Below are 14,858 nucleotides of genomic sequence, written 5' to 3' on the forward strand. Positions count from 1 at the left end.
TCTCATTCCCCAACCATCCTAAAAACTCTACTGTTACTCTCCCAGAGATTCTCTCAAACATTATGACCATACACCCCTACCAACGTGAAAATCAACACTGATAAACACTATCATTAAATCCACAGACCCTATTCAAATTTGGCAATTGTCACAACAGCACATCTTTCTTATCTCATTCAGGAATACGTGTTGCATTAGATTTTCATGTTTTATCAATATCCCTCAGCCTGAAGTAATTTCTCAGCCTTTTTATGTCCCTCATATCCTTGGTACACATACAGTCACTTTGTTTTTGCTAGTTCACACTCTCCTGGGCTCCTGGCCCTGGAAGTGCAGGTTCCCACCCAATGTGGCTCCGGGACAGCTCCGGGGCAGCTCCGCTTGCCGCGCATGTGTACTAGGAGCCACGCCCCTCAAGGAGCAACAGAGCTGGAGCTGCCGGCCAGCTTCTGTTTCCTAGGCAACGCAATACACAAACGCTGGTCCTAGTGGCACTGGCACAATGTGCTTCAACAAAGCAGGTGAGGAGGGATGAGTCAAGAGTAGAGGCAGGAGGAAGAGTGGGGAGACTGGGAAAGAGGGGGAAGGAGGGAAATTTGTTCACCCCCCTCCTTGGATTGGTCACTGTTTTGTTCAGAGTTCTGTCTGCCCAGGTCTCTGCTCCCCCTCTCCACACCCCACCTGCCCCCAAGCTCTCACTTAGACCATGGGGCCTTCCCTCATGTGGAGTTTCTCCTCTTTCTTGCTCTCCAGAGACGCTGGTTAACTGCTCCTTTGGAACATGTCAACAGAGGAAGCTCTTTCCTCACTTCCACCCCCCAAACTTGTTGGGGAACAAGTTTCTCCCTCTTAGGGGAGCGCCCCACAGAGGGCCCGGATGTTACTACATAGCAGAAGATGTGAGTATTCACTTTCCTTTAAGTAGGTCTCAGTTCCCAGACTATCTAAGGGTGCTTGAGTTTCCTGGAAGAAAAGCCCTGTGAGATTTGTGACCTTCAGGGTCCCAACATGAGAAAGTGACCTGGTCCTCTGCAACCAGCTGTCAGTGCCAATATCAGAAATTGCATTGCTTGCATTGCTTCCCTTTGAATCCCCACCAAATGCAAGCCTTGGCCTTATGCATCCGCCAGTATAGTTCCCATACCATTCCCACCTACAAAGGAATCAATAGCTCCCCTTAGTCCAAACCTGGACTGTGGCTGTGCTGGTAGGTCAGTTTATGAAATCATATAATCAGACTGACAATTGCATGAGAGCAGATTCAGCTCTGTGGGCCTTAGAAAACTGGATTCACTGGAATGCATAGAAATGTCATTCACTCTACCTATCCAGCCACATTCCTTTGTAGAGTTGCCTCTGTTACTTATGTAATTGCTTGTATAGTCTTGATGCAGAGGAATCAAGAAAGAAAGAGCAACTTTGACAGAGAAGATTCAGGAATACTCTAAGTTCACTCTGTTTTAATAACTATAATGTTCTCTATGTATGTTTTTTCTTTGTTTTCTATATACTACCGGAAGAGGTATGGCTTGGCATACAACCTCTCTAAGATCCCGACCAGTATAAAAGGATATGCTTTTGGAGCCAGAACAGCTGTGAGGTTTAAGCCAATCAGCAAGGTTAGAAATGGCTGAATGTACTTAGATTTTAGTGTGATCCATGATGCTGCATGTATTTGCATTGGGGAGCAAAGCTAGAGGTTACCTAAAGGACATGCCCTGAAATTCAAGAAAAAAAAGTCATTTAGACGAAAGCTACTAAGAAGCCTATATGAAAAGCTTAGATATTAACATTGCAAATGTGTATGTGTGAGTGTCCTGGGAGAGTGGAAAATAATTCTCAGAAGGAATGGTACCAGGGCAGGGCTTCAGTCCTGAGATACCTGATGTTAAAGTACTGGAAGCTTTGTTTATATGCATCATATTATCTTGTCAGTTAAAAAACAAATTCCAACTTCTTCACCCTTTTGTGTGATTGGACTTCAAGTCTTCAGTATAGGCTCCTAATCTCTTGTTGGACATTTTCTTGATGCTTAAGCTCGAGAGGGATACTGGCTCTAAAAGAATCTCTGAGTGGGATGGTGGGATGGTGGGGGTAGTAGCTGCAATAGTTACCTTGGCTCTCTACCCACCATAGGTTTATTTCTACAACCTAAGCATTAAGTACATTTAGGTAGCTGAACCATACCATTATCTTGGTTTTCTACTTATTGTAGGTCTATTTCTATAGCTTGAGGTGGTTCAATCATAGCTGATAACATGAACTGGGAGAGGATGATTTTGTTTATTCTACTTAGAAGGCTTTACATGTATATATATTACCCTCTAAACTATTGATCTTTTTCTTGGAAATAGGATATGACACCTTATCCAGGCATGTACCAAACAGTCGGTCCTCAGGAGCAAACACACAAACAAAATTTTGCTCCATTTAATGCCTTGTTGCCTCGATTTAGGACATACTCTAAGGACGCTTGTTATCCTGGGTAAGTGCCCCTCTTTCTGGTGCACTTCAACAAAGAGCAATAGGAAAGGAAGTACAAAAAGGGGTTACTTCCCAACTATGCCCTCTAAATAAGAAACTATCTATCTTTAAAGATTCAACCTCTTGCCTTCCAGAGCTCTAGAATTACAAAATTATTATAAAGGATAGTGATTCATTCAATAAATATTTATAAATGGCCAAGCAGTTTTGTAGGCTCTGAAGATTTTGCACTAAACCCACCATGCAAGGCTCCTGATTTCTTGGAGCTTACACTCTAGAGTCCAGACAGGTGAGAAGCAAATAAACAAGAAAGTATCAGTGGTAATAAGGAGAGTGACCATACAATTTATTAGCTAGTGTGTCACTTCCGAGAGTGAAAGAGGATCTTATTAATAATTATACCAAGACTATAGCCATAAGCTAGGGCTGTCATGAGCACACCAGGAAGTATAGTGACCTAGTGATGTGCTTAATAAAACCAAACAAGATGATATGATATGGAGTGATGGCTGGAATCTATTTTGGCAAGGACTGTCAAGATAGGTCTTTCTATGGAAATGACACCTGATCTGAAATCACAGTGATAAGACTAAAATGGCCCTGTGAAGACCTAGGCCTAGAGCTTCCCAGGCAGGAGGAGCTGCAAGTACAAAGGCTGTAAACTGGGAAGAATTTGGTGTGAGGAAAAAAGAAAAAAGGCTAGTATGGCTACAGTGTAGTGGGGCAAGGAGGAAATGAGAACAGAGGAGGAGGAGGGGCTAGAGTATATAAGCCTAGTAGACCAAGGAATGCGTTCTAAGTGCTTTAGGAAGCCATTCAGAGTATGCGGAATTGTAGGGCACAGGGTCAAGGTCTTTCTTTTACTGGTGAGCATTCCAAGGATCAGAGAGTGAGTGTAACTCTCTCAAGGTTTCAGTAAAGGAGTAGAAGTGTTAAATCTTGATTCCCATGACCACTCTATTGTGTTATTTCCACAGCAAAGAGTCTACACCAAAAGACAAAGTGTTATGAACAAAGGCAATACAAAATATCCCATTGTCAGGAAATTTCACATCATGGGCAGAACTTAAGCATCACTGTGGAAGATCTCTTTTATCATCCACCATTTCTGGGATCTTTTGGTCTCTCAGCTAAGAGTACTGAGGTTCAGAAATATTTTAAACTAGAGTCGATTTTTACCCTCACTGCATGTCAAGACTGGAAATCTTGAACACTAACACCTATTTAGAAATACACTAACAGGCAAAGGAACACTATGCTTGCCTGACATTAAGATCTAATCAGTCTGTTGCCTTTTCCAAAGGAGTGAGGACTAGCTCAGGTGCACATGTGGTACTGATGAGGTTTGTATATGGTCACTAACTCATTCAACATAATATTTTATATTTTTATTTCTAGCCCTGACACATATAACCCAGAGATAAAGGCACCCAAAAAAATCACCTGGCCAATGAAATTTGGATCTCCAGACTGGGCCCAGGTTCCATGTCTACAGAAAAGAACCCTGAAAGCTGAGGTAATAAGATTGGACTTCTGTGGAGCCCTGTATTTAATACTTCCACATGTATCAGTGATTCTTAACCAGGAGTCTGTGAATAAGCTTCAAGAAGTCCTTGTTCCCCTGAAATTACTTGCAGAATTTTGTGTGTATATGGATATGGGGATCTTTTTGGAGAGTTACACAATTTCACTTGACTTTTAAAGGTGTGTGTGCTGAACAAAAGTCACATTTTCTTACTTAAACCTCAAACAATCTTTTATGGTAGTCTAAGATAATTAACCTCTATGATTAAGGAGTAAACTGAAGCTCAGATGGATTAAGCAGCTTGTAGCTGTGACTCCTAAGCCACTGCTCTTTCCATTACAACACTTGATCTACAAATGGCTATAGATCATTCTGGCAAGAACATGGATACCAGGGACAGACTGAGTGGGTTCAAATACGAATTCCATATTTGCTTGCTGTGTATCTTCTAACTTTTATATTTGCTTGCTGTGTGTCCTCTAACTTTTCTAAGTCTCAGTTTGCTTGTCTTTAAAATGGATGTAATAATAGACTCAATCTGATAAAGTTGTGAAGATTGAGAGATCGTAGAAAAGTATTTAGCACCGTACCTGTAACATAATAAATGCTCAATCCGTGTCAGCTATCATAATTCCAGAAGTGCCCTTTTTTCCCCTAGTGGAACTTTGGATTAATTCTACAAGTATTTATTAAATGCCAAATGAATTAACATAATTGTGATAGGGCCTATGGGTAACATTCAAGAATTAAACACATAATCTTTGTTTTCAAGAAATTTACCAACTATACTTGGGTATTTATCAAGAGAAAATAATTCCTATGATATATCCTAGAGTAAGATGACAAAGAGTAGATGTACATAGCAATGTTGAGAGACTCACTAAGGCTAGGCTCCTATGGGTTGGGATTCAGCTAGGCCACAACAGCTATAACATACAGTTCTATTTTGCACAGCCAAGAAGACCAGAGGCAGAGGGTTCTCATTCTAATATTAACCTAGACAGCATTCTTCCATTGCAGCTGCCCACAGACAAAGACTTTAGAAAGCATCGGAACCGTGTGGCCTACCTAAGCCTGTATTACAACTGAAAAGCTGTGACTACCTTCACGTGTTCCTCCTGACCACAGACCCTCCAGGATTGAGGACAGAGCTGCTTTTGTCCTTCTGCATTGCTCTGGCCTGCCTGTCTGCCAGCATGGGGCACAGGGAGGGGCAAGGGGCTCATAACTACTATATAACAGCATAAAGATTAGTTCAGAGGTCTCTCTCTCCATGTGCTGGTTTGTTGCATATACATGTAGATTGGTCAGGGGGGTTTCTATTGAGTGCTCAGGGGGGTGGCTTCACTTTACTGAAATACTTGTGGGTCCCTGCCCTTTAGCTCTAATTCCCAGGCACGAGTTTTATGTTTTCTACCACTAGCCCTGGTGATAAGAGACTGTTGGTCTACACATATCACGGATTTGGATGGCTTGCTTGACCTTGTATTTGGGCTTGCTGTATGTAGAGGATTCTTAAGGCAGAATAAATCATGTTTTAGGAGCTCTTCCAATTCCTGGACAAGATGGCAGAGTAGAAGGACCTTGAGCTCACCTCTTCTCAAAAGCACACCAAAACCACGACTAACTGCTGAACAACCATCGATAAAAAAAGGCTGGAAACTACCAAAAAAGGCTGGAAACTACCAAAAAAATATTTGGTAGTTTCCAATATTTGGTAGTTTCCAAATGTCTGGTAGACATCCAAGACATATTTGGATGTCCTTTCTACATCCAAAGACATAAAGAAGTAACCACAACAAGACAGTAGGAGGGGCACACTCATGATATAATCAAATCCCATACACCCTGGGTGGGTGACCCACAAACTGAAGAATAATATCACAGAAGTTCTTCCACAGGTGTAAGAGTTCTGAACCACACATCAGGCTCCCAGCCTGCAGGTCCGGCATCAAGAAGAGCCCCCAGAGCATTTGGCTTTGAAGGCCAGTGGGGCTTAATTGCAGGAGCTTCACAGGACTGGGGGAAACAGAGACTTCACTTAAAGGGTGCACACAAAATCTCACACACACCAGGTCTCAGAGCAAAGGCAGTAACTTCATAGGAGCCTGGGCATGACCTACCTGCTGGTATTTGAGGTTCTCCTGCGGGGGTGAGGGCAGCTCATCCTGGGGACATAGACCCTGGTGGTGAAAATATTGGGGAGTGTTCATCTGCATGAACTCTTGCTGGAGGCTGACATCTTGCTTGGGTCATTAGCACCAAGACCTGGCCCCATCCAACAGCCTCTAGGCTCCAGTGCTGGGACGCCTCAGGCCAAACAACAAACTGGATGGGGATACAGCCCCACCCATCAGCAGACAGGCTGTCAAAAGACTTCCTGAGCCCACAGCCACCTCTAGACATGCCCCTTGACATGGCCTTACCCACCGGAGGGCCAAGACTCCCAGCTCCACCCACCAGTGGGCAGGTACTGACCCCTCCCACCAGGAAGCCTGCACAAACCTCTAGACCAGCCTCACCCACCAGGGGGCAGACACCAGAAACAAGGAAACTACAGTCCTGCAGCCTGTGGAACTGAGTCTTCAAACACAGTTCAGAGCCTACCCTGGGACCAGCTGGTCCCTGGTCCTTGGGAGATGAGAGGGGAGTGTACTCCTGGGATACATAAGACATCCCCTACAGAGGGCCACTTCTCCAAGGCTGAGAAATATAACTAACCTTCCACATACATAAAAATACAAATAGAAGTTTAGACAAAATGAGAAGGCAGAGGAATATTTTCAGATGAAAGAACAAGATAAAACCCCAGAAGAACAGCAAAGTGAAGTGGAGAGAGCCAATCTACCTGAGAAAGAGTTCAAAGTAATGATTGTAAAGATGATCCAAGAACTTGAGAAAAGAATGGATGCACAGAGTGAGAAGTTACAAGTAGTTTCTAACAAAGAGTTAGAAAATATAAAGAACAACCAAACAGAGTTGAAGAATACAATAACTGAAAAGGAGCTCTTCCAAGTGTCTGAGTTCCCTGGCATGGAGTGGGAATGTCCTGATTTGATTGCCTTTCCCATATTCATGTAAAACTCACAGAGTCAAAAATTGCCCCTTTCAGGGACTTCCCTGGTGGCACAGTGGATAGGACTCTGCACTCCCAATGCAGGGGGCCTGGTCAGGAAACTAGATCCCACATACATGCCACAACTAAGAGTTTGCCTGCCACAACTGAGGAGCCCACGTGCCGCAACTAGGGAGCCGGTGAGCTGCAACTAAGCAGCCCCCGTGCTCCAACTAACGAGCTGGTGAGCTGCAACTAAGGAGCCCTGGAGCTGCAACTAAGGAGCCTGCCTGCCACCACTAAGACCACACGCAGCCAAATAAATAAATATATATAAATTAAAAATCCTCCTTTCCCATTACATCATCTATTTAGTCTGTCAGTCATCATCATATTGAGTTCCTACCATGGATCAGGTAGTGGCAAGCACTGGGGATACAGCAGGAATCAAAATAAACTCATCTACTGGCTCCTTGGGCCTGGCTGAAGTATAAGAAGGACTCCCCAGGGAGGCTAGTGGATTGTATCTGTCCTCCACTCCCAGTTGTAATGATGCCCTGAAGTCTCACAAGTTACTGTAGGTGTGTCAAGGTCAGACCTCATAGGAGACACATTCGAAGTACTTATCTAGACATTGCCTGGTGTCTACTCCACTTTGTGCATGTTTAAAACTTTGAAACCATAGATCTTAGTGAAATGGGCTCCTGATGAGCTTAAGATTCAAAGCTAGAATTGTAATTTTTTTACACTGTTCATGCCTTATATCCATAGCTCTCAATATTGTCATAACCAAACCATTCAGTGTTTTTATAAGCATATAGGACTTTTTGGTCTTCAGTCCAGGCATTTGTGGCTTTATTTAGGAATATGCAGATCTATGCGGGGAATGAAGAAGGCAACATTGAACACGTCACAGATTATGTCATGTATTGGAAGAAAAAGGACTTAAATGGGAGAAAAATAGTAAGAAATGGGAGGGGGATGGAAAAGGGGACGTTGTGAAATATCTACATTAATTTCACATATTTCTCTCAAAAGTGATTTTGTTTCATAAAATGAACACAAATTTCTATGAAAACAGGCTACAAACAAGTGAAATTCTAATTCTGTACCCAGAGGTTGAGAAATGGTAAGCATGACCATATGTGCTGAGATCATTCTTCCACAAACACTCTAGTCTTTGGCAAACACTGCTAATCATTCTCTGGATTTTCAACATAGAATTTGAGTAAAATCAATCAATTCAGATTGGCAGGGAGATCAAAATATTTGCCATCCCCATGCTAGTCTGTTGAACTCCTCCTCCACCTATTTACACGGACGTACTAAAATTCAGTATTGCTTTGGGTTGTGGGAAAGATGGTGACATATACTTCAAAACCCAAAAAGGAAACTCAGATTGATTTTTTTAAGTGAAAAGTATTACACAGCCATCAACTTGCCTTTCCACAGGCTGCTATGCTCAGAGCTGTCAGATCTGTGAAAGCCGGGATGGATATAGGATCTCAAGAGCAGAAGGGTAGAAAGATGACTTGGAGAGTGGAAGAATTTTCCCCAGGGCATTTTACTCTGAATTAGCTGTGTTAGTTACCTCATAGTAAGCCCAGAAGCCAGCCTCACCTGTGTAAGGACCAGATGACCCTGCTCCAGAGACTGGGCACAGACTGAGGTGTCAGAAGTGCTGAGCCGGAAAGTCCTCCCATAGGTGGGGAAACCCATGATGAGCTTCTCCGAAGGGACCCCACTGTCTCTCCAGGGCTTCACGGCATATTCCTGCAGAAGGCGACACAGACATTATTCCTCACCAGTGTTTGTTCTATATGATCAACAAAGTCTAGCTAATTGTCCCCCAAAGAGAAACCCTGTTTTCCAACAACCAAGACTCCCAATCCCTTCCCCATCTCCCTTCTGCATATGATTTGAGTCTTTTCTTTCTTACACAGTTGCAATAACACATGTCACCTCCATCCTTGTTTCCTACATGCAGGAAAATGTTGTGTCCTACATATGTGCCCCAGACACCATGGAAGTCATAGGTCATCACACTGATGGGATCAAGGAGCCTGGAACAAGAGATTTTGAGCCATCAAGATCCTGGGAGCATTTTCTTATAGACAATTTAAGAGCAAGAAATGGTAGCTGTGGAAATTCATGATGTCAAGTAGATGTCCATATGGCCCCACTAATGTGGCTTCCTTGGTGTCTCCAGGGAGCAGATTATCTTCTGTGACTCCCATAGGGCTAGACAGAAAGTCTCCTTTACTTCCTTGAAAGATTAAGGGCAAACCCAGAGAAGAGGGAAAGATATGTTGTTAGAAGAGTGTGTTTTAGAAATACACATCTCCAGGGCCATGATAAGCACAAATGAGTAGCTTTGTCAATAATAGTTTTCCTGATTTTACAACCTTTTCCAAAAGGAACTGCTAATGAGAATTTCTATTGCATATAAGGATTTGCCAAGGTCTTGAATCTTGTTCCTCTTTTCCCCAACACCCATCATAGTGGCAATTTAAAGGAGTCAGCTCTTTATCCCGGAGCCATTAATTCCCCAAACTTCTTTGGCAATTGAAGGTACCAGCTTTCTCAACATTATGTTTACATAACTACTTGGGATGCTCTCCACCAAAAAGTTTACAAATCTCTGCTCTAGGATTTGGGGGCCCTGGGAAGTTCATCACACTCATTTCCCAACCTCCACAATTTCATATCCTGTGTCAATGGTCCCTTTGCCAGCAGATACAGCTGCTGTGATCTGTAGTCTTGGGTATCCTGTTTCCTTAGCTTCTTCTTCAAAAGTCTGTAGCATTTCCTGGAGAGAATAAAGGGTGAATTTTTGCGGTTGTCTTCATTATCTCTGTCCAATAGTACGTACATTTGGGGCTGCTTTCCAGCTTATAGCAATTCCCTTATTTCTGGAAATAACCCCTGAAATATAGGGATAGGTTCTGGCAAGGTGTAACTTGGACCAAAGAGGTACAAGGACACTAACAATCCTTGAATCCAAGTCACACTTTATGACAATTCTAAAGAAAAAGCCCAGGAACTCCTGGCAGAGAGTCTAGGAGCTATCTTGCCTGCTGTGACTTCACTCTCCCTTTTAAAGCTCTAGTCTCTCAATTTTTAATAGCCATGCCTCTTTCCTGCCTTCAGTCCTTTGCTAATGCTGTTACCACTTCCTTAGAAAATTCTTCTTCCTATCTTTTGTATGCCTGGCTCCTTTTAACTCTTCATATTGCAGCTTAAATATCACTTCCTCTGAGAAGGCCCCCTGTCCCGACCATCCTATTTGCTGGTATCACTGCTATTATCACCATTTGCAATTATTTGATTTTTTCTTTTTTCATTTTATTTTTCTTTCTTTTCTTTTTTTCCCCCCTCTGTATCCTCCACTATGCTGTAACCCCGCAAGAGCAGGGATCATGCTTGTCTTGTTCACTGCTCTATCTCTAGTGAAAAGCACCATGTCTGGATCACAGTAGATGCTTAATAAATACTTACTGAACAAATGATATAACAAATGGTTCCACCTCCTCAACTCAAGAATGTCCTCCTTGGGTTCCTTCAGATACCAGTATCCTTTCAATAAATCCTCTTTTGGCTTGAGTTAGCTAGTCTGTTTCTGTTGCCTGCAAACCACAAACACCTTCACTAGTGTACTTCCGAGGGCAGCACCCTTTGCTATCCCCAGGAAATGCAACTCTTATAGAAAATCTACTAAGGTACCAGCCTCCCTACAAGAAGACACAGAGCTAGTGCTTCATTCCCACCTTAATCAAGATGGTAAATCACTGTTTGTCCTTAGGTGGGAGGGATATTCCCTGGGATATTCTATATCCCTGGATATTCTATATCCAAGTCAGTGCCATCAAATCCATGTTGACAAAGGAAGTCAATGAAAGGACAGATGAAGATTTTGCTTTTGACAGCTGTGGAGACCATGGTGGTGAATCTAGGCAGAGAGTTTGTCTGTATTAACATCACAGATCCAGGAATCCTCCCCACACCATTCTAATATTAATTTTTAATTTGCATTTTATAATAACCCCTGTTGTATTTTTACAGTTAAGATGAACTCAAAAATGTTAATGTTAATTAATGGATGAATATTTTTAATTTAAACTTTTTTTTCTTTGGTATACCCATTGAATAGTATTTTTCTACTTATTCATAAGATCAAAGGTACATGTACATTTTCTTTTGTAGTGAGATCTTTCAAGGGCAGTGGTTTAGATAACTATATTTCTTTGATTCTATGATGTTTGTTTTTTATATTTACTGTTCCCAAATTAAGATGTGACTTACAATCTGTGAATACATTTAATGAGGCACTTCTGACACCACAAAGAATATGCTATTAAATGTTTTCTGAATCCTGTATTTGAAGGTGCCTTAATATCTAGAAAATTTAGCTCCTCTGCCATAGTCAGCAGTTTTATAGTCTATAAACACATGTTTATACACCCTCAGAGGGGAGATCAATATGACGGAGTGAGAAGATGTGGAGCTCACCTCCCACCATGAACATATCAAAAACACATCTACATGTGGAGCAATTCTCACTGAAAACAAACTGGAGACTGGCAGAATGACTTTTATACAACCAAAGCTGTAAGAAAGATCCACATGTAATCAGGTAGGAAGGGAAGAGAAGTGATCAGGTCAGGACCTGCACCCCTGGGAGGGGACACAGAAGAGGAGGAGGATTATGTGGGCTCAGAGGTCCTCCCTGGTGGGCCACATATTGGACGTCCCAGCCCTGGGGTCCAACACCAGGAGGATAAGTCCCCTTAGGTGCTTTGAAAACAAGTGGGACTGGCAAGGAGCTATAAGAAGCCTAGACTCCACTCTTGAAGAGTGTACATACACTTGCTAATCCTCAAAACAAGGTGGAGGAAGCAGATTGAAACTGCCTGGGACTCAGACCGGTTTCCCACCACTGCCCCAGTGCGTGCCCCAGCCTCAGTAGAGCACACGCTCTGGCTACTCTTTCTCTGCAGTGCAGCTCCACAGTAGGGCCAGAGCTGCTATGGCCCAGCGGACCATGTAGTTGTGAGGGATGTAGCTGGCTTGGACCCAGAAGGCATCTCAACAGGGCAAGGGCAGCCATTGTTGGAGCCTAAGGAGGCAGTGGATCAGGATCAGTCTGGGATGCTGACTGTTGCTGGGACCACAGCAGCCTGCGCCCCAACCCACACTGGGGTTCTAGTCCTGACGTCACGAAAGGAGAAGGAAATGCAGAGTTGGAAGGAAGGAGGGAAAAAGGAGTAATGATCAGGAAAACTGGAGTGTGGACAGGAGGCTGTGTTACTCCTTACCTAGCTGTACCTGCAGCAGAAGAGCCAAGCCTGAAACAAACAAAGAAACAAAATACAAAAACAAGGAGTCCTCAAATGGGTTTCCCAGTTATGACCTGCTCCTACCCAGGAGACTTCCAGGATGTCAAGGACCTAAAGGCCTTTGGATTTATCAGTGGCCTTTCAGAGCCCAAGGCATTGGGGTGGGGGAGGGGGATAGCAGCATGTAAAAGCCTCACTGAAACAGAAGCCTGCCCTCCTCCCCATTCCCAGGGACACCCCATGACCTGTGGGAAGGAAGAAGGGCAAAAAGGGTAGGAGACTCACAAGCCCAGAGCAGCATCCTCCCCACCATGCCTACACACTGGCCACCTTGGGCAGCCTCTTGGCACAGTCCTTATGTAAAGACGAGACCCATTTCATCATTCAGATAACAGCACAGCTGCCATCTTATGATCACAGATACCCGAGGCTGTCACATTCATATCTCCACCCATCCCATTTCATCCCAGATTCATGAGAATCTAAGGGGAAGAGAATCCCAGGAGAGTTCCCTCACTAGCCCAGGCCTGGCTACTTTGAAAGAACTGCTTACAAATGGAAGCCTTAGCTTAGCACTGAGGCCAAGTCTCCCTGGGGATGTGGAAGCCCAGGGAAGGAATGAAGGGCACAATGCTGGAGTGAGGGTCCCAAGGTAAGGGCCCAGAACCAGGAAAACACATTGCAGGGGGCAGTTATTTGCGATATTGAGTATTCATTTAAGGCATGTAATTTTCCTCCTATATGACCATTTAAGGCCAATGGCAAGGGTCCTAGAAGGAACCTGGTTCAGGGAAGGATTAGCCCTGCTCATCTTCTCCCCCTTGTCCCCTAGTGATTTTACTGCCATAGTTCTGGAGGGAAAGGACAAGGACAGACATAGGATGCTGCAGCTGCCAGCTCTCCCCCCTTATTCCAGCCCAGGGGAGAGATGGAAAGAAAGCAGCTGCTGCCAGAGAAACATGGACCTTGTATCTCTGCCCCCTCCTCCTCATTCTTGGAGGGATGGTGGTATTAGGGTACAAGGAACATTGTGTCCTATTTTTGCTAGAGCTTGACTCCTTAGGAAAAACAGATGAGGTTTAGAGGTGTGGGGGAAGGAGGGAGAGGTGTGCCTGGGAGAGCAGTCAGTGCCACAAGGCGGGCAGGAGTTACAGAGGTCAGGGCTTATTTTAGCTCACCTGATGCCCCAAGGCCATAGATTTGCCACTGCCAGCAGCCACATGTCTCAAACCTGGCCCTAAGCCAACCGGGCGGTTAAGAGTTGGCACAGGTGGAGGGGCAGCCAGCCTTGGCCTTAAAGCAGGTCCTCAGGTTGAGCCAAGAATTTCTTCAGTGTATCTAGCCTCCTTTAAGTCTTCTCGAGTTCATCTTTGGATCCCTGGAAGTTGACACAGACTAGGCACTTGGTACAAGTTGGTTGAATAAATGGATATCTCTTCTTCAACAGTTTTGGTGTTGGGCAATCTCATGGCCAAATATCAACAACCAAGCTATTCCTGACTCTATTCCTTATCTATTGCTGTGTAACAAATTATCTCCAAACTTAGCCACTTAAAACAATAAGAAATATGTATTATTTCATATAGAGTCTATAATTCAGGAGCAGCTTTGGCTGAGTGGCTCTGGATTGGGTTCTCTGATGAGGACTGCAGGTTGCAGTCAAGATGTTGACTAGAGCAGTTACTGAAGGCTTGACTGCGTCTGAAGGATCCATCCTAAAATGACTCACTCACACGGCTGGCAAGCTGGTGCTGGCTGTTGGCAGGAGGTCTCAGTACCTCCTTGTGGGCCTCTCTTTAGGGCTGGGGGAATATCAGCTGATTCTCCCAGGGTAAATGAACCAAGAAAGAGCATGACGGAAGTCCCACTCCAATGTATCCACAGTGTCCTTATTGGTTACACAGGCCAGTCTTATCAGTGTGGGAGGGGATGATACAAGGGCATGAAGACAAGGAGTCAAGAATCACTGAAAGGCAATTTGGAAGCCGTATTCCAAATTTTTAAAGAAATATTTTCTTGACCACTTTCAGTAGTGTATTTTTCTTGGTAATCAGTTTTTCCAATTAAAACACACACACACACAGCTCTGGGATTTTTACATTGTGATACATTTAGAAATTACTATGTGAAAAATGACAAATTTATAATGTTGAGCTTTCCCATATAGGTATATGATTTATTCTGATGGATTAGAAAAGCTATGAAGAAAAGAAATTTATATATTTTATTTGCTTCTGATCCCCAGGGCCTAGCAGAATCCTGGGAAATAATAGATGCTCAATACATATGTGCTTATTCTTTATCTCTATCAGGTTTAGTTGAAATGTAAATAAATTGAAAAGATTTTTTTAGGCTCTGGACGTTCTTAATTCTTTCTTAAATGTTTGAGGAGTGTCTGGGCCTGGTAGCTTTGGGAATTTTTTTTTTTTTTTTTTTTTTTTTTTTTTGGGGTCTGCGC

The 14,858-nt window shown here is 43.4% G+C and overlaps 1 protein-coding gene and 1 pseudogene across 1 annotated transcript; one reads left to right on the forward strand and one right to left on the reverse strand.

The window, feature by feature from the left end:
* LOC112396256 (acidic mammalian chitinase-like) overlaps positions 1-14,858 on the reverse strand; it is a 53,146-nt pseudogene that overhangs the window by 22,235 nt on the left and 16,053 nt on the right.
* Positions 469-5,259, forward strand: LOC112396260 (protein pitchfork-like). The gene is made up of 6 exons (XM_024739942.1): positions 469-521; positions 754-899; positions 1,521-1,619; positions 2,355-2,485; positions 3,883-4,000; positions 5,030-5,259. Exons 1-6 carry the CDS (start codon positions 503-505, stop codon positions 5,096-5,098), a joined length of 582 nt encoding a protein of 193 aa, XP_024595710.1. The 5' UTR covers positions 469-502; the 3' UTR covers positions 5,099-5,259.

This window comes from Neophocaena asiaeorientalis, unplaced genomic scaffold (genome assembly GCF_003031525.2).
Source record: "Neophocaena asiaeorientalis asiaeorientalis breed wild unplaced genomic scaffold, Neophocaena_asiaeorientalis_V1.1 scaffold733, whole genome shotgun sequence".
In the NCBI taxonomy this organism is placed as follows: Eukaryota; Metazoa; Chordata; class Mammalia; order Artiodactyla; family Phocoenidae; genus Neophocaena; species Neophocaena asiaeorientalis.